At 41.8% G+C, this 24,984-nt stretch overlaps 1 protein-coding gene across 2 annotated transcripts in view; it reads left to right on the top strand.

Moving 5' to 3' along the window:
* Positions 1-2,504: 2,504 nt before the first annotated feature.
* Positions 2,505-24,984, top strand: part of Trpc4ap (transient receptor potential cation channel subfamily C member 4 associated protein) — a 73,199-nt gene continuing 50,719 nt past the window's right edge. The window contains exons 1-3 of one of the 2 annotated variants that reach the window (XM_031372433.1): positions 2,505-2,769; positions 22,650-22,778; positions 24,610-24,726. In XM_031372433.1, coding sequence (XP_031228293.1) covers positions 2,602-2,769; positions 22,650-22,778; positions 24,610-24,726 — 414 coding nt within the window. In that variant the 5' untranslated portion in view covers positions 2,505-2,601. The remainder of the gene's footprint in view (positions 2,770-22,649; positions 22,779-24,609; positions 24,727-24,984) is intronic. The other variant, XM_031372432.1, reaches the window with a different exon arrangement.

The following is a 24,984-nucleotide window of genomic DNA, read 5'->3' as shown; positions in this document are numbered from 1 at the left end:
CTGCCTGCCTCTCTCTCTCTGTGCACACACACACATTCACAGGAAGGAATGTCATGGCACTTATGTGGAGGTCAGAGGTTAATGTTCAGGAATGGATTCTCTGCTTCCACCATTGGGGTTCCAGGGATGAAACTCAGGTCTTCAGACTTGACAACACGTGCCTTTGCCCCCTGGGTCATCTCATCAGCTCCCCCCAACTCTTCTTTCCATTGTATGTTTGGCTTGTAGAAATCTTGTAGGAGTGGCTGTATCTGTTCAGTGATCCACTCATCAGATCAAAACAAATTTTATCACTGACTTTATTCCAGGTACTGGTCTGGGTACTAGAGATAGGAGTGGCAAAATACTAAACAGATAACAATAACTGGAGAGGTCCACAGAGTAATGGATTATATGTCAAGTAGAGAACACAGGTATGGAGATCGTAAGAGACGAAGCTTTCTATCTGTGCTCAAGGAAATAGTCTTTGTTCAGAAAGAAGGGGATGAGAAAACTAACCACTCAGACAGCCACCTGGGGTGGAGAACTTGAGGAAACTTGACAGAAAGTTCTTCATACACTCTAAATGAACCCTTTCCCAGAATGTCCTGTGCTTTCTATGGCTGTTCATGCTGTCTCCTTTAGGATGTTATCCGGATGTTGAGGTCTGCTTTATTAATCCGCTAGTCATGGTTCTGGACTTTATACTTAAGGAGGCATTTCTTCCCCAAAACCATAGGAGGATGCTCTTGATTCATTGCTACCATCTAGCTTTGACCTTTTAACAGCTTTGTGGACATATAACATATTTCAAAACCCACCTATTTTGGATTTGTGTGTGTGTGTATTTATGCAGGTGTAGCTCTGTCCCTAAACCCAGCTTTAAAGCTCCTCTTTGATTTTGTTACATTTATGTTTCTAAGGTGAATTTTAGATTTAACTGTAGAGTTAAAGACCGATAAGTTTTTTGTTTTGTTTTGTTTTTGTTGTTGTTTTTTTTTCCCATTGACTTGAAAAAAAAAACCTCCTTTATCACAGGATAAACTTCCTGTTTCTGAATCTTTTCCAACAATCACAAACACATGAGATTTTATTTGGTTCATACAGATTACATGATAGGACAGTTTCACTGAAAAATGCAGTTCTATGGCTTTTATTTTATAAAGTATTTTTGTTCTCTTAAAAATTATTTCTTTTACTTTTGAGATTATTATGTAATTATGTCATTTTCTTTCCTTTCTTCCCTCTAAACCCTCCCTCCTCCTCTTCTCTTTCAATAAATTTTTTTTCTTAATTTTAAAAATTACATTTAAAGTGTGTGTGTAGGCAATTTGGAGGAGTCATTTCTCTCCTTCCACCAATATGGGTTCAGGGGATTCAACAACTTAGGTCCTCAGTCTTGGCAGCCAGTGCATCTACCCACTGACTCATCTCTCTGGATCCTATTTTATTTGTTTTAAACCAGGTCATCTAGCAGTGATCTGCTGGAGGTGAGCGGGAGCCACACCTTGTAAGTGAGCTTGCAGATGACAGTCTAGTTTGCCTTGGCAGTGCTCAAAAACGTCTGCTGTTGTTCCACTGCAGTTACTTCATTGCATCATTTCACTCTTTAAGGACTTCTGGTTTGGGCAACAAATTATAGGCCACCTTGGTTACAAGTAGCAAACTTCAGGGCATCCTAATTTGGCACACTCAACTTTTTTGTGTTAAAAGATGGCCTCCTAGAAGAGAAAGTAGCAGTCCCTGCTGTAGAGCTTTGTCAGAGCATGTGAATTCAGTTCTACTTGTGGGGGAAATTAGGGCAATGTTCTATTTGATAGGGGATACAGTTTCTCAATCCCATCTCTTTGCATTAGTCCATTGAACTTCATGACCCACCTAGATAATTACATTTATTTGTGTGGATTAACTGTGGTCCCCTGAAGTCCTCATCCCCTAACAGGGTCCTCTGCTATTGTGCTTATCGCCTCACCCTCCACCTCACCTATCTATTCAGGATGAGGGGTACAGCTGGTGCCTTTAGGAACTATTTATTGATATCTATAAATGAAATATTTTTCGCCATTTTCTTCTAGTAAGCAGTAGCATATTGATGGTCCTTTATGTATCATTTACATACAACATATTTTTTAATTGTAATAAAATATTAGTTGACTAATCTGGCTTTCAGGGACTAAACACTGAATGGATTGAGGGCTAGGGGTAAAGTGTGGTGACTTGGCTAAAGTCAGTTGTAAAAGAAAGGGGACACATGTCAAGTGTCAACTCTGGCCTAGGGCCTAGAATTCTTCCCTGGCCACTGGGCTGCATCATTTTCCAGCTAGCGAAAAATTTGAGAGCTTGTGCACGCAGCGACTGGTTTTCCACTTGGAGCAACCTCGTAGAAATGCTGGACGTGGGATGTAGGAAAACAGGTGGTCCAGGAAGAGCAGCAATCCGCTACCTGTCCGCCCTCAGCCAAGACTACAGTTCCCACAAGGCCTCGGGGCACGCACAGCCCCTGCCACGCGGCTTGCACCTCCGCGTCCGTCCACTGGGGGCGATGTAGAGAGTCCTCCGCCGCCCCGTAGAAATCGACGCGGCTCCGGGACCGCTTGCTTCCTGTTTGTCGGACGAGGAGACATGGCGGCGGCGCCGGCAGCGGCTGGAGCTGGTGCCAGCCCGGGGAGGCGGTCGGCAGCTACCGCGGCGGCGTGGGGCGGCTGGGGAGGTCGACCGCGGCCGGGTAACATCCTGCTGCAGCTGCGGCAGGGCCAGCTCACCGGCCGAGGCCTGGTCCGGGCGGTGCAGGTACGAGGCTGGCCCGGAGGGGCGGGGCGGGGCGGGCCAGGCTGGAGCTGGCCAGGGGCCGGGGAAGAGGCCTTTCCAGGCCGCTGCGGACCGGCCAGATCCCCCTTGGCTGGCCCCGGCGCTGTCCTGTGTGCAGTGCGGACGCTGTCAGCCGCGTCTGGACGGTGGGCAGTGGCCAACTCGGAGACCTGCGGGTCTGGGCCGAGTGGGGTCGAGCTGCCTGGGGTATTGATGGCGCGTAGAAGCCCTGGGCCGAGTTTCTAGATCCTCATTTCCCTGCGCCACGTCTGCGTGTCTGGAGGACCTTGGCGAGTTGGCTTTATCTTCTACTGGTCTCGTATTTGCCCCTTGTAAGCTTGACGGGGTCCCCTTCACTGCAGCCCCCCCCCAAACGGTTCCCAAGCCTATCTATCATAAATGTCATCTTCTCAGAGGCCTCAACGTTCCTCCTCCTTTTCTAAAGTCGGCCCCCACCCCCCGTTGTTATTCTATCAGATCACCCAATTCGTTCTCTTTTGCACTATTTTCTTAGCCTGTAATTGCATATTTCTTTGTTGTCTGCCCTTTTCACGCCTGTATCTCACAGTAGGCCGAGCTCCAACGGGTGCAAGAGACTGTTTTACTAGCGTAGGGATACGTGCTTTGGGGGAAGAACTTTTAGTTTAAAGCCCTATTCTCTTCCTTGCTTGGGCAAGTTACCTTTCAGGGCCGTAGTACCCTCATTTAATTCACCCTTTAAGGTTATTGTCAAATTCAGAGAAGATAGTTGTGTCAAGTGTCAGTGTATTTCAGGCACATATAAGAGCTGAAAGGTCCCTTGGGAGACAGAGGCAGGCGGATTTCTGAGTTCGAGGCCAGCCTGGTCTACAGAGTGAGTTCCAGGACAGCCAGGGCTACACAGAGAAGCCCTGTCTTGGAAAAAAAAAAAAGCTGAAAGGTAATCAATTATTATTATGTTTAATGCCTAGCTTATTATACCAATTGATGTCCTATACATGTGTTGTGGTGTGTGTATGTGTGTGGTGTGTGTGTATGAGTTGGGGGCGGGTATAGGGCACAACCTTAGAATAAATAGATGCGGATAGATGACTCCTCTGGCTCTTTCTTCATTCTCCCAGGTGGACCCAGAACTTACTTTGAAAACATTAGCTTAATTTCAAGATAGCTTGTATGTAGTTCTGAGGGCTACACAAGGAACCAAAGGGTACTGATGAGAGACGGATGAGAATTAGGTGAGTGGGTGAGAGAATGGGTGTGAGATTTTCCTCCACACACCACTACATATTTAAAGTTAATTTTGATCCATTTGACTATTGCTCAAAGGATAGAACAGATAAAGGTGAGATGGTCTGTATTTGTAGAGGGTCGCAGATGAAGAGGCAGCTGTGTTTTTCTATAGAAACTGTAGATGAGCAGTCCTTTCTTCATTTCATTCCTCTGCATCTGCCTTAAGATGTGAGAAATACTTGCTCTGTCCTTGAAGCCAGAATACCTCACTGAGCGAGTATGTCAGGACAGGCAGAAAGGGGAATGACTAACCTTCAATGATCACATATTTTTGGATCAGTCAATGTTCAGGCTGTTGACTTTTTTTGAAAGTGAGTTTACTTCTGAGACAGGCTCTGACTATGTAGATTTGACTGGCCTTGAAACTCATTATGTAGATGAGGCTGACCTTAAACTTGTGGAGGTCCTCCTGCCTCTGCCTTCTCAGTGCCTGGATTACAGGTGCCTTTACTAAACCCAGCAATCTTCACTAGTTTGAGCCATATGTTGAATTCCACTCTTAACACAGGTGAGGAGGCCGCAGTTTAGGAAGGGTAGGCAGGATGGTCACTAAGAACAGTGAGCCTAGAAGTTCTTTAACATACAGAATGAGGCCATTTAGGAGAATAATTTGCTTCCAATCCTGAAATGCTAGGCATGCTAGGGAACTAGAGTAGAAGGCTACTAAACTATTCTTGGAGCCTGTTTTGGCTGCTCATTGTGGTCCCCATTATTATTACTCTGTCAGTCCCCAAAGTTTGTTTTGGTTGCTTACCTTCTTAGCCTATAATTGCATATTTCTTTGGTAGTTTTATAAAGGTCTGAGAGCTATTTCAGAGGTTGGATTAGAACTTCCACCTCCCAAATAGTAACAGTAATGAAGCGGGTACCTTCACATCTCATAGTTCTCTTTCTTAGTAGAGTTCTTCAGGGTTTTTTCCTTGCTCTGCTCTCCCTCTCCCAATATGCAGAATAAATTACTTGCTCACCCATATTTCCATAGCACAGTATGCATTACTGGTTATGGCATATGGCAGAGTAGGGAAGTGCCAAGTTTTTAAAAAACTTTGGAGGGGGCGGTGGAGTGAGGAAGAAATCAGATTTATTAAGTACACTACAAGGGGCAGCACCCTGGGCAGTAAGTAATAAGCATACCACCTACCTAAAAATACCATTTAAATAAAAAGTATTTATAACAGCTGATCATCACAACTGCTTGAAACTATAGGATCAGTGATGTTTAGTAGTCTCACACCGATGCGCACCAGATCTCCAGAACTTTCTCAGCTACAAACCTGAAACTGTATCCACTGAGTAACTCCTGAGACAACCCCTCCCCCCTTAGCTTTGTCTTGCTGTGAGCTTGACCAAAGCCCTGAAGGTTTATCTGAGTCATACCATATGGTAGAATTTCCTTGGCAAAAACTGGATTTTGAGGTAAGGTGGGCCTGAGTTGAATCCTAGTTCCAGCCTGTGTTTGCCAGTGCCCCTAGGCTAAATCCATCTCTTCGCATCCCAGTTTCATTATTTCTAAAGTGGTAGTAATGGCATCTGTCCCGAAAGGTTGTTATGAATATCAAGTGAAACAATAGGTCTAGAAAGGTTAGCCAGTGTGCCAAAGACTGGCTATTTGATAAATAGTTGTTCTTTGCTAGCAGTAACTAGACTGGACTTTTTGGGAGAGTGTCTTCTTTTTCTTTGTATCTGTAGAGCCTCAAACCATGCCAAGCACTTGATAGGAAGGATTTAGGAAACTATTTGAGTTGGAATACTGTATCCTCAATCTGTGTTGGTCTATAGTCACTCCCCAGTAATCCCATGGCTTTAAAGAGTTCCAGAGTCAGGTCACCTGTGATTTGAAACCTGGCTTTGGTACATCCTTACTTTATTGTCTTTAGAAAAGTTATTTAATATCTGTTTCTTTATCTGTAAAATAGAGATTATCACAGGACCTAACCTCTTAAGATTATGATGAAGAAAAATGAGTTTTTACAAGAAAACCTTGAAAATAGTAGCTGAAGTATAATGAGTATGCAGAAAGGCTGCCTTTTATTATTTTAACACATACTCTATATTCTGATGACTCTTAAGTCTTTATTTCTACTTCCGACTCTTTCTTTTGCTCCACATGGGTAGGTATTTCCAATAACCTGCTCTGAATTTCCAAGTAAATGAGTAATGGGAACTCAAACTTAATATGTAGAAAATCAGAATCTTGAGTTCCTCTTCCACCAGATCCCATGTTCCCTCCATCTTTCCCTTTTCTATAAGTGGGACACAAGGACAGCCTGGGAAAAGACTGTAGGTCACAGGATTTAGAGTGGGCTAGTCCTACTTGGTTTTTTTGTTTGTTTGTTTGTTTGTTTTGCCTTCTCTTCCCAGCCTTTCTCTGACCTTTGTGAAGGTAATAAATATGCCAAGATACTTTGTAATTTATTGATGCCTTCATATTCATTTGTACATTTGATGCTCAAAGCAAATTGGGTCTTATAAGTCCTCTGCTTGAAACTCCCAGCTGCTTCCCATTGCTGTAGAGTCAAATCTGCTTCCTGTATGGCGGAGTACAGATTTCTGCAAAGCCAGTGGAGTTGAGGGGAAAGATAAACTGTGGGCACCAGGACAGTGCTCCTGTACATACTGTGCCAGCCATCCTCAGGTAGCCTGTAGCTTGGCAATTTGTAGTCTTGCTTATGGGACCCCTTCTGCTCCCAGGTGCAGCTATTCATCCGCTATGATCACTCTAGAGTTCCCTGCTTTTAACTTTCTACTTTTTTCTTTAGATCCTTTCTCCCTACCCCCACCCCCCATTTCTGTGTGTTGCTAGGAATCAAACTTGGGGCCTGGTACATACTAGGCAAACAGTCTCCCACAAACCCCCTCCCTGCTTTAATTTTGTTTTGTTTTGTTTTGTTTTCTTCTGTATGTACTGTTTATTTTAGTCTAACTAGGGTTTGAAAAATAGTGATTTAAGTAAAAAAAGTTTTCTTTCCTGGTAAGGGCAATGTGATACTGAGGACACCTTGAAAAACAGGTTTCCCCATATGACACCTGCCAGCTGCTACCTACAGCTGATAACTCCAACATTTGGGAAGCAGAGGCAGGACTGTTGACTACTCAAAGGCCAAGTTGGTCTACATAATGAGTAAGTTCTAGGCCAGCTAGGATTACATAGAGAGAGCCTGACTCCAAAGCTACACTCCTTCTTCCATAGGTAGGGGGGAGGGAAGAGAGGAAGAAAGAAAGAACATGGATAACTAAAGTCCCAGAATTGTATAAATACTGTTAATTTCAGTGGGTAGCGTTTGTACCATAAACCCTAAGATGCACCTCTATTTGTGTTGAAATCACACAAACAACATTGCATAGGATACAAATAGTCAATGGTTAGTGTTTGTTTTTAGACTATCCTAACAATATATTCCATCTTTATTAATAAGCCTTTGAAATGTCTGTTTGCCTGCACTTTGCTATTTTAAGATATAAGCTATCTTATGCTTAGGATTAAACAAAGATATACATTTCTTTTCACAAATCTGCTTTTATTTTAAAAGGAAGACAGTAAAGACAATCAGTGAAAATTGTGAATGTCTGGAAATGTCACGTTGACTAAGCTGACAGAGTAGGGAACGTGATGTAAGAGATTATCACTCCTGTAAACTGTCAAACCACAAGTGCTTGAAGAGAAAACCCCATATGACGCCTGCCAGTAACTCAGCGGTGAAGATGCCTGAATGTGGCTCTTCATCACAGGGCTCAGCTACTTGCAAGGAAAACAAAGTGGAAGTGATTATTTTTATTTATTATGTTTTGAGACAGGATCTCTTTGTGTAGCTCAGCTGGCCCCAGATATCCTCTAACTAATGGAACACCTCCTATCTCAGCCTCCAAAGTTCTCGGATTAATTATAAGCACAAGCTACCATGCTTGAAGTACTTTAAATAAATGTCTAGTGAGCCCATGTTTAGTCGTGAAGCTCCTTCTGAAGTGGGGTGTTTGGTCTGTGGCAGTCTCTCTGGGAATCATGAGGCTGTTACAGACACAGCCTCACAGCCCTGCCACACTCTTCACTCTACTTAGTTCTCCCAAGGCCCATTATCCACAGTATAGCTGCAGCTATGCAGGAGAAGGACCCAAGAAGCTGGAGAGCCAGGATTTCCAACTAACTTGTTTGTTTTTGAAGCTGTTTCTTGACTTTCCAATTTGATGATATCTATTTTCCACCTCATGTAAAAGAGTAGCATCTATATGTCACTTGTCCTTACCATTCTCCCAGTATATCAATTCTGGCTGTTGGTATCAAGCAGTTACATTCTGCTGCTGATGTAATTACTGTTTACATAGAGCCATATATGTCTAACAGTCACCTTAATATAGTTTCCTTGATATTAAAAGTAGTCCTTTTGTTGTTTTTAATTGATGTACAAATGCATACATAGTAAAATTCACTTTTCTTCTTTTCATGCTGGAGATTAAACTTAGGCCTCACATTTGCTGAACATGAACATAAACCATTGAGAAACATTTTGAAGCTGGGCGCCAGGCAGTGGTGGCGCTATTTAATCCCAGCACTTGGGAGGCAGAGGCAGGTGGATTTCTGAGTTCGAGGTCAGCCTGGTCTACAGAGTGAGTTCCAGGACAGCCAGGGCTACACAGAGAAACCCTGTCTCGAAAATACAAAAAAAAAAAAAAAAAAAAAAAAAAAAAAAAAAGAAAGAAAGGAATCAGATTGCTCTGGCTGGAACCAACCTGGGTGCTACCTTCAAGAGCCGCCCCAGTCTTCTTGTGCTATCTAGGTCAAAGTCCCAAAGGCTCCATAACCTTCAAAAGGGTCCATCTGGCCGGGACCACGTGCTTAGACATGAGCATGGGGGGGGGTACCTCAGAAAGACATGTCATCTACCACATGGAGCCTTCTGAATCTTTCCCTGGCAGAAAACTGCGTTCTTTGACGTTTGCTCTGTGTACTCTATATGCGTAGTTGACCCCAATCCTAAAACTTTGTGTTTTGTTTGGCTTTTTAAGTTTTCCAACCTCTTTGTTGAATTCTTGGAACTTCCCTTCATCAAATTCAGGGCATTATACTCTGTTTTTTACTGCCTTTTCTGTGTTTAGACCTTGTTTCCTAAATCTGTATCTACCTTTCCTGGGAACACACTCTGTAGTAGACTCCAGGAAAGAGCATACAAACAGTAATTTTTTCATGTTTACATATTCAAAAATGTCTTTTATTCTGGTACTTGTATATATCAGGTCTCATTCTGAGTTATATGTTAGTTTTTTTTTAATTGTAAATAATAGTGTTCCATCTGTGAGCAAATACATTTTTTTAAGCCATATTTTGTTTTTAAGACTCATTCCTGAAGATGCTTTTTTGTTTGTTTGTTTTTGTTTTGTTTTGACCTGTTTTTCTATCAGTGGATGACAATTAGGCCATTTTACTTTTGAGAAATAAAATGGATCCTTCTAGTTTAGAGACTGTTATGAATAGTTGTGACATGGGCACTTGGTCATGTGTTTTGTATGTATTTGTAGACCTGGAGGGTTTAATTTTAGGGGTTTTGGGTTTTTTTTTCCCCTTAAGTGTTTGATGGTAAAATCACTATGGGTTTAGTTTATGGTGAGTTAATGGAAGTAAACTCCCTTTCAGAAGTTCATTGGCAAATTTCAGACACCCTCTTTTGTGAATCACCTATTCAAATATTTTGTACATTTTTGTTATTATTAATTTTCTTTTAGAAATTATTTTACATGTATGAGTGCTTTACCTGTATGAACATCTCTGTGTAGCATGTGTATGCCTGGTGCCTGAGGAAGTCAGAAGAGGGCATCAGATCCCTTGTAATTGGCACTACAGATTTTGAGCCACCATGTGGGTGGTAGGAATTAAGCCTGAGTCCTCTGGAAGGTCACCACTGCTCTTAAACACTGAGCCATCTCTCCAGGCCCTGTTCTCATCTTTACTTAACTAGAAGTCTGACTTTTTTTGAAATAGGGTCTCACTATATCTTTGGCTAGCTTGGAATTCTGTATGTGAACCAGGCTGGCCTCAAATTCACAGAGACCCATCTTCCTCTGTCTCCTGAGTGCTAGGATTAAAGGCGTACACCACCACGTCCAGCTGGATATGTGCACCTTTTGAAGACATGTCTTGGAGATATTTTCTTTCATTCTGTCTTCCTTTTGATCTATAAAGACCTTTTGATGAGCCAGTCATAGAAGAGACAGAGGCAGACAGATCTTTGAGTTCAAGGTCAGCCTGGTCTCCATAGTTCCAGGCCAGCCAGTGTGCTACGTAGTAAGACCCTCATCTCAAAAAACAACAAAAAGATCTGTTGGTAAACAAATGCTTAGTTTTACCATAGTTCATTCTGTCACTTAAGTAATTTTCCCTGTTTAAGAATTTCTGCCTGCGCTCAGGGGCTTGGAGATGGAGACTGTCTTCTAAAGTGTATGGATTTGCTGTGGTGTTTAGCTGTGCATCTCTCTGGGACTGGCATGTTTGTGTTCATAAGGTGCTTATCTCTGCATATGGTCTTTATTTACTCATTTGTGAGGCGAATGTTGCCATGCAGTCCTCTGACTTCAGCCTGTTGAGTGCTAGGATTACCAATGTGTGTCATCAGCCTAACTCTCTGGCAGTGCTTTATGCTTTTGAGTTTCTTGCTGATGACAAGTTACACCACCTCTCTTCTGGTGTGTGCTTTTACATTGCGTATTATTTTCTAGTCTGTTATGTTCAGGCTTTCTTAAATGTTTTTCTGCTAGGCAGCATAACATTTTGTTTTTAAATTTTACTGTACTAATTGACATTTGGGGATTTAAATATATTTAATATGATACCTGCCTTTCAAATGTCATATTGGTTCTGTGTTCCTTATTGGGCTTCCTTAATATTATTTGTGTGTGTGTGGGTGTGTGGGTGTATGCACATGTATGTGCTTGTTGGGGTGAGTACAGCTGCATGCATGCATAGTGTAAGTCAGAAGACAACCTTGGGTGTCAATCTTCAGGTGCCTTCTTTCTTTTGTGTTTGAAGCATAGACTCTGATTAACTTGACCTTCACCACATAGCCAGGCTAGCTGGCCTGTGAGCTTCTGTCTTATCCTCTCCTGTTGCTGGGGTTATGAGTGTATTCCACCAAGCCCGGCTTTTTTAATGAGTCAGTTCTGGGGATCTAAACTCAGATCCTCACACTTGCAAGACAAGAGCTGTAGAGATGGAGCTGTCTCCAGTCCTTGATGTTTCTTTTAAATTATAATTTTATTGAGACTTAAAACAAAACAAAACAAAACACCCAACTTTACTCATCCTTCTAATCCCAGTACTTGGGAAGGGGAAGTAGAGGGATCAGGAGTTTGAGGCTTGGACTTTATTAGATACTGGCTTAAAAACCAAAATGAAGCCAGGCAGTGGTGGCGCATGCCTTTAATCCCAGCACTTGGGAGGTAGAGGCAGGTGGATTTCTGAGTTCGAGGCCAGCCTGGTCTACAAAGTGAGTTTCAAGACAGCCAGGGCTACACAGAGAAACTATGTCTCAAAAAAACCAAAAAGAAAAAACCAAAAAAAAAAAAAAATGAAATTACCAATTGTAAATTTTCATTTCAGTGGTTTGTAGCTGTTTGTTTGTTTGTTTTGCAAATTATGTCACTGGAGAGGCGGCTTAGTGTTAAGGGCACTTGGTGTTCTGGAGATGGGTTCAGTTCCTAATACCCATGTGGTAGGTTACAACCATCTGTACATAACTCCATTTCTAGGGGATTCAAAGCCTTCTACAGACCTCTACAGGCACAGATGTGATGCACATACATTCAGGAAAACACGCATACACATAAAAATAAGATAATAAATTTAAAAAAAAAGTCTAGGGCTGGTGAGATGGCTCAGCGGGGAAGAGCGCTGTCTGCTCTTCGGAAGGTCATGAGTTCAAATCCCAGCAACCACATGGTGGCTCACAACCACCCGTAATGAGATCTGACGCCCTCTTCTGGTGCGTCTGACAGCTACAGTGTACTTACATATAATAAATAAGTAAATCTAAAAAAAAAAAATCTTTAAAAAAAAGTCTATTTAGAGAATTATGCAACTGTCACCAAAATAGTCTTAGGGATTTCTGTCACTTTAAAGGTTTGCTTATGTACATTCTTTAGTCCTCATAACAGCTTTGTTAGAGGGTTGACTTACTCCACACGCCCCATTTAAGTCGCCAGTCAGTAGCTGTTTGTACCAAGCTATAGTCACCACAAACCAGTGTTTTAGAACATTTCCTCACAAAACAAAACAAAAACAATAAAAAAGAACTTGATTATGGTCTGGAGGGAGCATAGCATGCCTTTAATCTAAGAACTTGGAAGGTAAAAGCAGGAAGTTGAGAGTTCAGGGCCATCCTCAGCTACATAAAAAGTTTGTGGTGAAGATGGGTTACAGGCTCGAACCGAAACCCAAACCAGTCTTGTACCCACAGCGGCTACTTTCCAGTGACTACTGCTGGTCCTTGGCAGCGGCTAGTCTTATTTATTTTCTATCTCTTTGGATTGGCTTATTCGCAATATTTTTGTATTAAATAGAATCAAACAATATGTGGTCTTTTGTATCTGATTTCTTTCATTTAGAATAATAAGCCTCAAGATTTGTCTGTTACATGTATCACTTCTTGCCAAATAATATTCCATCATATGAATATCCTGTATTTTATTTGTCTGTTTACCAGTTAGATGCACTCAAGTTTCTACTTCTGCTTACTAAAATAAATGCTGTTGTAAGTCTTTGTGTGCAACACTTTTGTGGACATTTGCCTAGGAAGCGAATTGCTGGGGTCATATGATAATGTGTTGCTAGGGATCTATCCCAGGGCCTTGTAACAGCTAGGCAAGTTGCACCACTCCGGTTTTGAAACTGAGTCTTGCTAAGTGGCTCATGTAGGCCTTAAATCTGCACGACCCTCTTGCCGCCCTACCTTCCAAGTACTGAAGTTAGAGCTGCACTCCATTCTTCCTGGCTGTATGTTGAACTTTTCAGTACTTGTTCAACTGTGGCTGGGCCATTTTTCATTTCTATCTGAAGTGAAAGAGAGTTCCAGTTTCCCCAGACTTTCCCAAACACTTTTTTTTTTAATCTTTTTGTTTTATTTTATTTTAGTTTTTCCAAGACAGAGTTTCTTTGTGTAACAGCCCTGGCTGTCCAGGAACTCACTTTGTAGACCAGGCTGGCCTCAAATTCCCAGAGGCCTCTGTCTCCAGAGCGCTGTGATTAAAGGCGTGTGCCCCCGCCCAGCTTCCCAAACACTTTCTTCTGTCTTTGTGATTATGGTCCTGGCTGGCGGGCCTTAGCTCATTGTGGATTTGATTGCTTTCCTCTGAGGACACTGGCCCTGGTCATTTGTTACAAGTTTCCTGGCCATCTGTGTATTACCTTTGGAGAAATATCTGTTCAGAGATTTGCCCGCTTTTATTTGTACATTTTCTATAATAGATGGTTTTGTCAACATTTTCTTTTCTCCTTCTGTGTCTCTTGATTGTACTATTCAAAAAATGGCCCATTTAATTTAATAAAATTTTGGTCATAGAGTTGTTCACATAATTACTTTATTGTTAATGTCACTGGGGTCAGTAATAATGACCTTCCATGTATTTCTGGCATCAGTAATTTGTATCTTTTTTCTTGATTAATTAGCCTGGCTAGAGTTTATTGATTCTATTTTTCTTTTCTTTTCTTTTTTTTAAAGATTTATTTATTATTTTATCTAAGTACACTCTAGCTGTCTTCAGACACACCAGAAGAAGGCATCAGATCTCATTACAGATGGTTGTGAGCCACCATGTGGTTGCTGGGATTTGAACTCATGTCCTTTGGAAGAGTAGTCAGTGCTCTTAACTGCTGAGCCATCTCTTCAGCCCCCTCTATTTTTCTTTATAGATCCAATTTTTAATTAATTTTTTTCTCTACAGATTTCCTATTTTTTAATTTAATCTTTTCCATTTTTCTTTTTCTTCTCTTTCTCTTTCCCTCTTTCTTTTTCTTTCTCTCTCTCTCCTTCCTTTCTTTCTTCCTTTCTTCCTTTCTTTCCTTCCTTTCTTCCTTTCTTTCTTTCTTTCTTTCTTTCTTTCTTTCTTTCTTTCTTTCTTTCTTTCTTTCTATTTTTGGTTTTTCAAGACAGGGTTTCTCTGTATATCCCTGGCTGTCCTGGAACTCACTCTGTAGACCAGGCTGGCCTCAAACTCAGAAATCCGCCTGCCTCTGCCTCCCAAGTGCTGGGAGTAAAGGCGTGTGTCACCACTGCCTGGCTCTCCTTTCTTTTTTGTCTTTTGGGGAAGGTCCTTTTGAGTCAGCTTGAATCCAGTGTTCTGCTCTCATTGCATTTCTTTCTTTCCTCTGCTTGCTTTAGACTTAAGTTGTTCTTCTTTTTCTAACGTGTTAAAGTAGAAGCTAGGCTACGGACTAGAGCTGTTTCTTCTTCCTAATACACGCGGTTAGTACAGATTTTGCCACATCTTACAAACTTTGATAATTTATCTTTCATTTAGCCCAAAATACTTTTACATTCTCTTGAGGCTCATTTGACTCTGTTAGTTAGTATGGTTGTTTCCTCTCCAAATATCCTAGACTGTCTAACTGTTCTGTTCATTGTTCGTTGCTTCTAGAAACCTTACATGGTGGTTTGAGAGCATAGTTTATACGGTTGCTACTTTTTTCCTTTTGTTTGCATTTATTTTATGCCAGATTTATTCCAGTGCCGTGAGTTTTTGTTTCTAGGCTATCTTTTTCTTCTGTGCAGCCTCCTCTTCTGGCTTTGGAGCAAACTGTTCCGTCTCAGTGAGGCTCATCTCCACGTGGCAGGGGGAGCTCATGGATACGTTAACCTGGCCATGAGCTCTGTAGGTTCGTCTGGAGAGTCTTAGGTGCCTTGTTCACCTGGATGTGTTCCATGACTGGACAATCTACATCTAAGCCCTAAGTTCAGCATTCCTCTCTGCATTTTTAAGCATATGCAGCAAAAACTCAGCACTCTCTTTTTTGGCCACTGTCCCTGTGTCCAGCCCCACTATTTGGCCTGAGCACACCTACTGGACTCCATTATACCGCCGAAATGGCACACACTGCTTTGTTAAAGTGACATCCTTCAGATCCATGTTGGCTTTGTGGATATGCGTACCCTTGATGGCCTGGGCAGTTTCCCAGGTGTTTTTAAAGTGAACACAAAAGTTTGAACCTGCCGGGCGGTGGTGGCGCACGCCTTTAATCCCAGCACTTGGGAGGCAGAGGCAGGCGGATTTCTGAGTTCGAGGCCAGCCTGGTCTACAAAGTGAGTTCCAGGACAGCCAGCGCTATACAGAGAAACCCTGTCTCAAAAAACCAAAAAAAAAAAAAAAAAGTTTGAACCTCTTGATTTGTGTGATTTTCTGGGGTTTTCTGAATCAGGAGAGTAGCAACCATCTTTACAGGTGACCTCTGGCCACTTACAGCAAGAGCCAGTTGCTACTTTTGGAACTTGTCAAGGTGTGCTTTGTGGCCAAGGATGTGGTCTGTCTTTGGTGACTGTTCATGTGACTTTGAGAATAGTATATGTTCCTCTGTTGTTGGATTAAAGAAGCTGCAGGCGTCAGAACTAGTTAATTGATAGTGGCACTAGTGTCAACCTTGTCCTTACTGATTTTCCTGTCTTGTTGAGGATTTATGAAGTTCAAAAATTCATCAGTTTCTCTTGGTAGTTCTTCAAGGTTTTGCTTCCTATATTTTGGTAAGCTACTGTTCGGTACACGTATGTTAAGAACTACCATGTCATCTTGGAGAACTGGCCCCTAAGCATTCTGTCATGGCCCTCTTTATTCCTAACAATTTTCCCTTTCCTGAACTCTGTTGTCTGAACCTTCATACAACTCTTTAAGCTTTCTTTTAGTGTTAACATTGCTTCTTTTTCTCCATGCCTTTTACTTTATTGTTTTTTAAAGATCTGTCTGTCTTATGTGTATGAATGTTTTGCTTGCGTGTGTGTGTGTGTGTGTGTGTGTGTGTGTGTGTGTGTGTGTGTGTACTGTATGCATGCATGGTGCACATGGAAGTCAGAAGAGGGCATCAGATGGTTGTGATCTGCCTTATGGGTGCTGGGAACCAAACGTAGGTCCTTAGATCAGTAATTGTTTAGTTATTGAGCTTCTCTCTACACTCCTGGTTGTTGTTGTTGTTGTTTTGAGACAGTCTCATGTAGCCCTCACTAGCATTGAACTTACTAAGTAACTGAGTCTGGCCTTGAACTTTCTGCCTCTGCCTCTGAAGTATTGAGTTTACAAATATGTGCTAGGGGGTTCTGTCCCTTTTAACGATATATAATGTCATATTTAAAGTAGTTCTTTAAAAAAAGATATATTTTTACTATTTTACTTATGAGTCTTTGTATAAGTCTGTGATGGATATGTACGTATAAAGCAGGTACTGGAGGAGGCTAGAGCAGTAGAATTCCCCTGGAACTAGAGTTACTGGTGCTTGTAAATTGCCTGATGTTGGTGCTAGGAATTGAACTTGAGTCTTTTGCAAGAGTGGTGCAGGCACCTAACCAGGAGACGTCTCTCTAGTCATGAAAGGGGTTTTCTTGGACAATATATAGTTGGCTTTTTCCCCCTCTTACTCCACTGACAGATATATATTACTATATTTTACTCATAGACTTTTAATTGATACTGTTTCTAATTATTTTCTAAACCTGGTATACAGTCATTGGTGCATTTGACCATGCATAGACTTGTACAGCGATTAGTGACATAAGAGGGTGAATTCTACCACATGCACAGCTGCATTGTGTTTTTTTTTTTAAAGATTTATTTATTTATTTTATTTATATGGGTACACTGTAGCTGATCATATGGTTGTGAGCCTTCATGTGGTTGTTGGGAATTGAATTTTTAGGGCCTCTTCTCGTTCTGGTCAACCCTGCTCACTCCAGTCAACTCCGCTTGCTCCGATTTATTTATTATTATACTTAAGTACACTGTAGCTGTCTTCAGACGAGCCAGAAGAGGGGTCAGATCTCATTACGGGTAGTTGTGAGCCACCATGTGGTTGCTGGGACTTGAACTCAGGACCTTTGGTAGAGCAGTCAGTGCTCTAACCCACTGAGCCATCTCACCAACCCTGTGTTTATTTTCTTAACCTTCCATTTTTTTCTGCTTCTGTGGATGAATTGAGCATTATATGATTGTACTGACTCCTCTTTTAGTGTATAATCTACACTTCTGTGTGTGTGCGGTTTATGTATGTTTGTAGATGTTGTGTTCCATGTGTGGGCATGAATGTGTGGAGACCAAAGTTTGATCTCAGATCTGCCTTTGACACTTTTCACTTGTTTTTTTTGTTTGTTTTTCTTTTTTTGGGACACGGCCTCTCATTCACATTTGTGCTCATCTATTCAGCTAGTCTGGGGGCACTGGGTTCCAGTGCTGGGGTTACAGCTGAAGACTGCTGTACCTGCCTTTCAGTGGTGCTGGGATCTGAACTCAGGTCCTTGTGCTTGTGGTGGCAGACAGTTTACTGGGGGAGCCATGTTCCCAACCCCAGTCATTTATTTTAAAGTCATTTTTAGCTGGGTGTGTGTTTATATCTGTAATCCCAGGATTCCAGAGGCTGAAGTGGAAAGTTGCTGCTAGTCTGAGGCTAGCCTAGGTTTCAGAAGGGGTGTGTGATATTATATAGTGGTTTGTGTGTATTGGTTGCCCTGGAGTTTGGAGCATTCGTAACAGTCAGGCAGCGTGTGGGAGTTGGGGTGGGGGTGGGGAGGTAGCACCAGCATCCCAGTGCCCTGCCTGTCATCTATGACACCATTGGGTCATTCTCCAGGTGCTACAATCACCTGATAATTGTTGTTATTTGCATTTTGGATTAATTTAGATTAAAAAAAGTTAATTTGTATCCATTTGTTTCATCAGCCCTCTTTGTATATAGTGTACAGACATTACAAGAGACACAGAGATCCTCACCAGTATCAGTCTCCTTAGCTCTGAAGAGCTACCTCTCATATTTCTGGTAGGAGAGGTCAGGTTTTATCTGAGAAAATTCATATTTTCCTTTACTTTCAAAAGATAACCGCTGAATTCTGTAGTTGGTGTGATTTTTTTTTTTTAAACCCCCTTTTCTGAGCTTTAAATATTTTTATCTTTTTTTGCTGTGTGGCTTCAGATAGTATATGCCTAATGTAACAGTTTTTCTCTTCTAAGAGGTGTGTGTGTGTGTATGTGTGTGTGTGTGTGTGTATGTGTATGCGTATGTGTGTGTGCACGCGCATACACGCGCGCCTGTCTGTCTGTCTGTCTGCCTGTGTATATGGCAGGTGCAATGCACAAATGTGTGTATGTAGGTGACAGGACAGCCTCAGGTGTTTCTCAGGTGCTGTCATTGTTTTTGAAGACAGGGTCTCTCTTACCTGGAACTCCCTGAGTAGGCCAGTCTGCCCAACCAATCAGCCCAGGGAATCCTCCTGCCTCCAGCTCTGCCGCTCTGGATTTACAAGGATGCCTACCACATTGGCTTTTTTATTTTTATTTGTTTAAATAGGTTCTGGAGATTGAGCTTGTATTCTCATACTTGCAAGCACATATTTATTTGCTTAGAGATACTCTCTTGTACTAGTAACATTTGTTGAGGAAATTGTTCTATGGTTTGACAGTCCTGTCAAAAAAAAAAAAAAACAAACAAACCCCAAAACAAGAACAACAACAACAAAAACCAATTAACTTTAGGATGTGGTGGATGACACCTGTTTTTAAATCCCAGCACTCAGGATGTAGAGGTGGGCAGATCTGTGTAAATTCGAGGTCAAACTATTCTCCACAGTGAGCTCCAAGATGGTCAGAACTACACTGACTGTTTCACAAGCCTAACAAAGACAAACAGATCCCCCAAAACAAGCAAAGCAAAAGCTGCAGGACCTCTGGGGAATGTTGTTGCTCTCCCACTGGGGTAGGGTGTCTTTCTGTATGCCCAGTCTGTTAATCCAGCCTTGATTGGTGTTGACTTGTGATGAACTTACAAATCAGCAATTCAGGATTACATTTCTTCCAACCTCAAGACTGTTTTGACTGTTCTGGGTCGCTGGGACTCCCATTTGAGAGTTAGTTAGTAGTAAATCACCCATTTCTACAACAAAGACAACTGGGCTTCGATAGGAATAGCATCAAACCAACAGCATAGGGCTGTTAGTTTAGTAATAATACGCAGTATGGGATATACTGTCAAGTCAGTGAAATCATCTCCTTGAACATGCAGTGCTTTTCCATGGTTTTTGTTTTTTGTTTGTTTGTTGTTGTTTTTCACAAGTTCTCACAGTATAACTCAGCCTGACCTTGGTTGAGATCCTCCTGCCTTGGTGTCCTGAGCATCCTTTAATATCTTTTAACAGTGTTTAGTTTAACACTGTTTAATTTTTTTTTTAAGTTTTGCACTCATGCTGTTAAATATCTTTTGTCTTGTTTTTTTTTTGTTGTTGTTGTTGTTTTTGTTGTTGTTTTTGTTTTTCGAGACAGGGTTTCTCTGTGTAGCCCTGGCTGTCTGGCTGTCCTGGAATTCACTTTGTAGACTAGGCTGGCCTAGAGCTCAGAAATCCACCTGCCTCTGCCTCCCAAGTGCTGTACCACCACTGCCTGGCATTGTCTTGTTTTTGAGACAGGATTTCTCTGTGCAACAGAGCCCTGGCTGTCCTGGAACAACTCACTTTTTAGACCAGCTGGCCTTGAGTACGTATGCCACCAAGCTGGGAAAATGTCTTATTTTTAATGCTACTATAAAGTATATTGATAATCAAGATCATGTTATCTACAAATAGAGTATTCCATATTTCCAGTTCAAGTCTTTTATATATTTTTCTTGCCCAATTGTTCACATCTGTGTTTCTAGTACGTGTTAAATGCAGTTGGTAAATGTGGACATCTTTAGGCCTTTTTTCTTCTTGATCTTAGTAGGAAAACATTCGTCTTTACTAGGTAGCATGGTGTTAGTTTATAAATACCTTTAGCTGATTGAGAAAGTTCTGATCTGCTTCAAGTGTGTGTAGAGTGTTAATCATGAAAACATGTTTGGCTGTTGTCATTTTTCATCTATATCTTTTGACATATCCCAAGGGTGTCCTGTAGGCTGTTGGTTTCCTGTATGTAATAGTTGGTATGTTGAAATATTTCTGCTTGCTTTTGCTGTGTGTGTTGCTAGGTTTTTGTATCTGTATTGGTAAGAGAGATTGACCTGTAGTTTTCTTGTGGTCTATGTGTCTAGGTTGGTTACCAGAATACTGGCCTCACCTGTTTTGAGGAATCTGGGTGTTTGTGTTAATTCTTGTTTGAGTGTTTGGTGCTATGTGAAGCCTTTGGTCTGGATCTAGGCTTTTTTCTGGAGTATTAGTTGTTGCTGTGTGAATCATCACTACGTCAGCTTCTCGAGTGCTCCAGGTCTGCCTGCTGCTCTGTCATTCTCACAGCCTCTGTTCTCCTAGTCATTTCCTTTAGCATAATCTTGACTGTTGACATACAGTCATCTTCAGTACTTGCCTATAGTCTTTTCTGCTCTGGTCATTGGTAGTAATACTCTCTCATTCATTCCTGAGTTTAATAATCCTAGCCAGTTGTTAGAAGCTGTAGTTAAATGTTTATCTGTTAACTGACCTTTCCAGAAAATCTTGAAATAAAGGTATTGTCAATGTTTGTGTAGTTTTCTGCTTTTAGTTTATTTCTGCTTCCCTGTTTTATTTTGTTGCACTTATCTCCCCTAGTTTCTTTCTCATTTAGATTATTAGCTTGTGACTTCCCATTTATAATACTGTTTAGGATTCTCTAGTGCACAGAGACTCTATAGGACTGGCTTCTGCAGGGTCTCAGCTGGAGGTTTGCTTCTTGCTTTGTTAAAGAAAGGAAAGAGGTTTTTTTTTTTTTTTTTTTTTTTTTTTTTTTTTTTAGCTTACATTGATCTTGAGCTAACCACTATAGCATTGCTGCTCTCCAGATACTTCTGTTGTAAGAAGTAGTACTTCCTGTGTTTCTTCTGAGCGCCTTCTGCTACCCTCATGCTGTGATCTAAGACAGTGTGTGAAGAATTGTGAGACTTGTTCATTATTGTGAGCATGTGTATTCGGATAAACCCAATATTATTAAAGGTTTGTTTGCTCCATACAAACTGTAACAAGATGCTTTTGATTTGATTGAACCACAAAAGTTTTGTGTCTGGTGTTTGTACTGGTGAAATGACTCTTTATAATCTACTCACGTTCTGTCTTCCTGCTGGTGCTCTCATTGATACCTTCAGACATTTACTCAGCCCCTGCTCTGTGCAAGAACTCTGCAGTTCTTTCTCTCTCTTGAGAGTGAGTAAATGAGTGTTTTTGCAGTTTGGTATCTGCTCTGGGGTAGTTGTGATCCAGAGACGGAAAGGGGCAGATGAACTAGGAACTATGTGCACTAGGTTAAAATACGTGATAAAGGAAGCCCTTGAGTAGGGGGCCCTAAGGCCTTAGGAAGGAGAGAGAGGAAAGCCAACTAAAGTTTCTAGCTGTTGGCCTGTATTTTTTAAAAAAAAGTTTTATTTGTTTGTTTGTCTATGTGAATGCTTGCTACACATGCAGGCAGAGGGACTGGAAGGAGTGTGTTAGATTCTTGGAACTGGAGTTATTTTTGGTTGTGAGCTGCGTAGCATGTGTGCTGGGAACCAAATTTGGGTCCTCTGTAAGAATAGAAAATGCTCTTAACCATTGAGCCATCTCTCATCCCCTGCTTTGATCAGTCTGTCCATCCGCCCGTCCACCCATCCAGCCGTCCACCCATCCAGCCATCCGCCCATCCATCCAGCCATCCAGCCATCCAGCCACCCATCCACCCACCCACTCACCCATCCATCCATTTATTGCTTTGTTTTGAAACGGGGTCTTTACAGTCCAAGCTGACCTAGAACTCACTATGTAGTTCAGGATTTTTAAAAGTTCTTTTATAAACATAGCAGCTCACAGCTGTTTGTAACTCTAGTTCTAGGAGATCTGGCACCCTCTTCTGGCCTTCATGGGCACCAGGCAAAAGTTGTTTACAGCCCTACATGTAGGCACAACACCCATACACATAAAATAAACAATAACTTGATTTAATAAAACTTTCTTTCAATTTTTAATTAAGTGTGTGCATACCCCTGTGCTATGGTGTGCCTATAGGGGTCAGAGGATGGTATGTGGTGTTAATAAATTCCTTCCTCCCCTTTACATGGGTGCCAGGAATCAGGCTAGTGTAGCAAGAAGGCTTACCCATTGTTTCATCTTGCTGGTCCTCATTGTCTTGCTGTTTGAAAGGAAACAGCATTTTAGATAGAAAAGCCTGGGAGAGAGTCTCTGGGCAGGGAAGATAAAGCGGAGAAAGCCCGGCTGAATTTGGAGTCTTGAGTGTGCATTGGGGCAAGCTAGGCTGATGAGTAGGGTAGGCTCGAACAGCACTCTGTCATGAGCAAAGGGCTCAGGCTCCAGCTTTATAGGCGTGTGAGCTCCTGAAGATTCTTCAGAGCTTTTAAGTTGCTTCCTTGGCTCTTTGGGAGTCAGATGTTCTCTTTCGCCAAAACTTCTTCCTTGACAATAAAATGTTCCTTTGTTTTTTATTTTTTTCACTCACAGTTCACTGAGACCTTTTTGACGGAGAGGGACAAATTGTCCAAATGGAGTGGAATTCCTCAGTTGCTCCTTAAGCTGTATGCCACCAGCCATCTAGACAGTGACTTCGCTGAGTGCCAAAACATTCTCAAGGTAACTGATAGGGGCCTTAGAGAGTCTGTGCTCAGGGTGTTCAGAGGCCCTAAACTATTGACCTTTTAAAAATAGCCAGTTTTTGTATGAGTTGTAGAACACTGGAGAAGTTCGGAAAAGAAGAAAATAATCACTGGTTATTCCAGTGCCCGGGAATTTAATTGTTTCCCTCACCCCCACCTCCTGTGATGCTAGGGACTGAGCCCGGGGACTTGTGCATGCTAGGCTGGAATTGTACCCAGAGCTCCTGTCCCCACTCCTATCCCTAAATGACATTATTTTTGAAAAGAATTTTAAAGGCCCTGTATCACTGAAGGCTCTTGGGAGGAGCTTTTTGGCTGTCAGTAGTTATCACTAATGTAAGATTGAAGTTAGACTGTTGGTCAGGTTGAGAGTACTATGACATTGTTCTAGATACTTGTTTTCCAACTTGAGTGCTGTCTCAGTGCTGGCCCACACTCATTGCTTCTGACTTGGGACTGGGACCAAACACGAATTTAGAGAAGCACAGTTGGAGCCACAGTTGTAATCTGTCATGCCTGCGGTCATGACAACCCTGAATACTACAGTGCTCTTCAGAGGCCAAGTGCTGATGACTACATCTCACAGGTTTATTCTAAACCTGCTTATGAAATAAACTGAGTTGTTCCCTTTAGGATGAGATATTACATATTCATCCTCTCACAGTCTGATTGCTAGAAATAATTATAGCCTCCATATGTGCCTTAAAATGCTTTCCAAGCTGGGTGTGGTGCCTATAATCCCAACATTTGGGAGGCCAGAGGCAGGTAGATCTCTGAGTACAAGGCTGTCTATCCTTTACTAAATAGTTAGTTCCAAGCTAGTTAGGGATTGTCTCTCAAAACAAAACAAAAAAGCTAAAGGTGCCAAATCTCTGTTACAGACCTGAGGTAAAACTGAAGGCTTGGGAAATTAATACCCAAGTGACCTTGGTATGCGGTGCGCTTTATTCATTCTGCAAACACTTGAAAGTGCAGTGTTCTACGAGAGCTCTTTCGGTCTGTTACTGCCTTTTATGAACAGAGAGTGTTGTGCCCCTCCCAGAGTTTGAGATCCAGTGCAGGCACCTACAATGGTGAATACCTCCTCTGCCTTGAGACTTAGAGAAGGAAATACAAAGAAGAATCTGTCCAGATGTTCATGGGGGTTCAGTTTGTCTTCAGGGAACACTGAATTTAGTCTAGGGGATAAAACTCTGGGTTTATAAACAAAGTAAAGTGCCAAATGTCACAAGTGTGGCCATGGAAGGCCATCAGAATGCTTTTGACTTTGGGAAGTCACCAGGCACTTCCTTCAGGAGGTCACGGTCCCATGGAGATTTGGTTATGGCTACAGAACTAGTTGTTTCCTGCAATACCTGGTGGCATCAAATAGCTGCTCCTATCTTCTCTCAGCAGTTCTCAGTGAACCAGAGCTTCATCTGCTTCTTGGAGTTTTTATTGTAGGGCCTGAAGATGTTTGCACTGTCCAAAATGGCCTTCCTGGTACCCTGGCAAGTTGCTGCTGGAAGTCAGCCAAGGATACCCATCCTAGCTTTCCCAAGCTACCTGCTGAGCTTTCACAGCATAGCAGTGGGGTTCTATGATAGCAAAAGCCCCTGTGCTAGCCCTTTATAAGTCTGACGTCTAAGTGCTGTGTCACAGCAGCCAGATTCCATGGGAAAAGGGCTCCAAGGGTCCAAATACTTCATTGAGGGCTAGCTTTGTTCAGGGGGGTTGAGTTTGTTACTAAAATGCATATTATAGTGATATCTTAGTTTCTTTTCTGTTGAATTCTAAAATGGAATATGTCTGTACCTTTTTTGAACCAGGAGATTTCTCCTCTTCTCTCTATGGAGGCTATGGCGTTTGTAACTGAAGACAGGAAATTTACTCAAGAAGCTACATATCCAAATACATATATTTTTGACTTATTTGGAGGTGTTGATGTAAGTAGCTGTTTAATGCTGTTAATACTTAAGTCATTGAGAATTTAAAACAAGAGGCAAGAAGAATTTCAGATTTTAAAACAAATATTTCAGATGTTTTAACTTTAAAAAAACAAAACAAAACCTTTTTGTTTTGTTTTTGTGAGACATGGTCTCACTATGCTGCTCTGGCTGTCCTGGATCTCTGTATAGCCCAGGCTGGCCTCTAACGCACAGAGATCTATCTGCCTCTGCCTACCAAGTGCTGAGATTAAAGGT

The sequence above is a fragment of the Mastomys coucha genome, unplaced genomic scaffold (assembly GCF_008632895.1).
Source record: "Mastomys coucha isolate ucsf_1 unplaced genomic scaffold, UCSF_Mcou_1 pScaffold15, whole genome shotgun sequence".
NCBI classification, from domain to species: domain Eukaryota; kingdom Metazoa; phylum Chordata; class Mammalia; order Rodentia; family Muridae; genus Mastomys; species Mastomys coucha.
The sequence above is the reverse complement of the archived record's forward strand: the minus strand, read 5'-3'. Positions and strand labels throughout refer to the sequence as shown.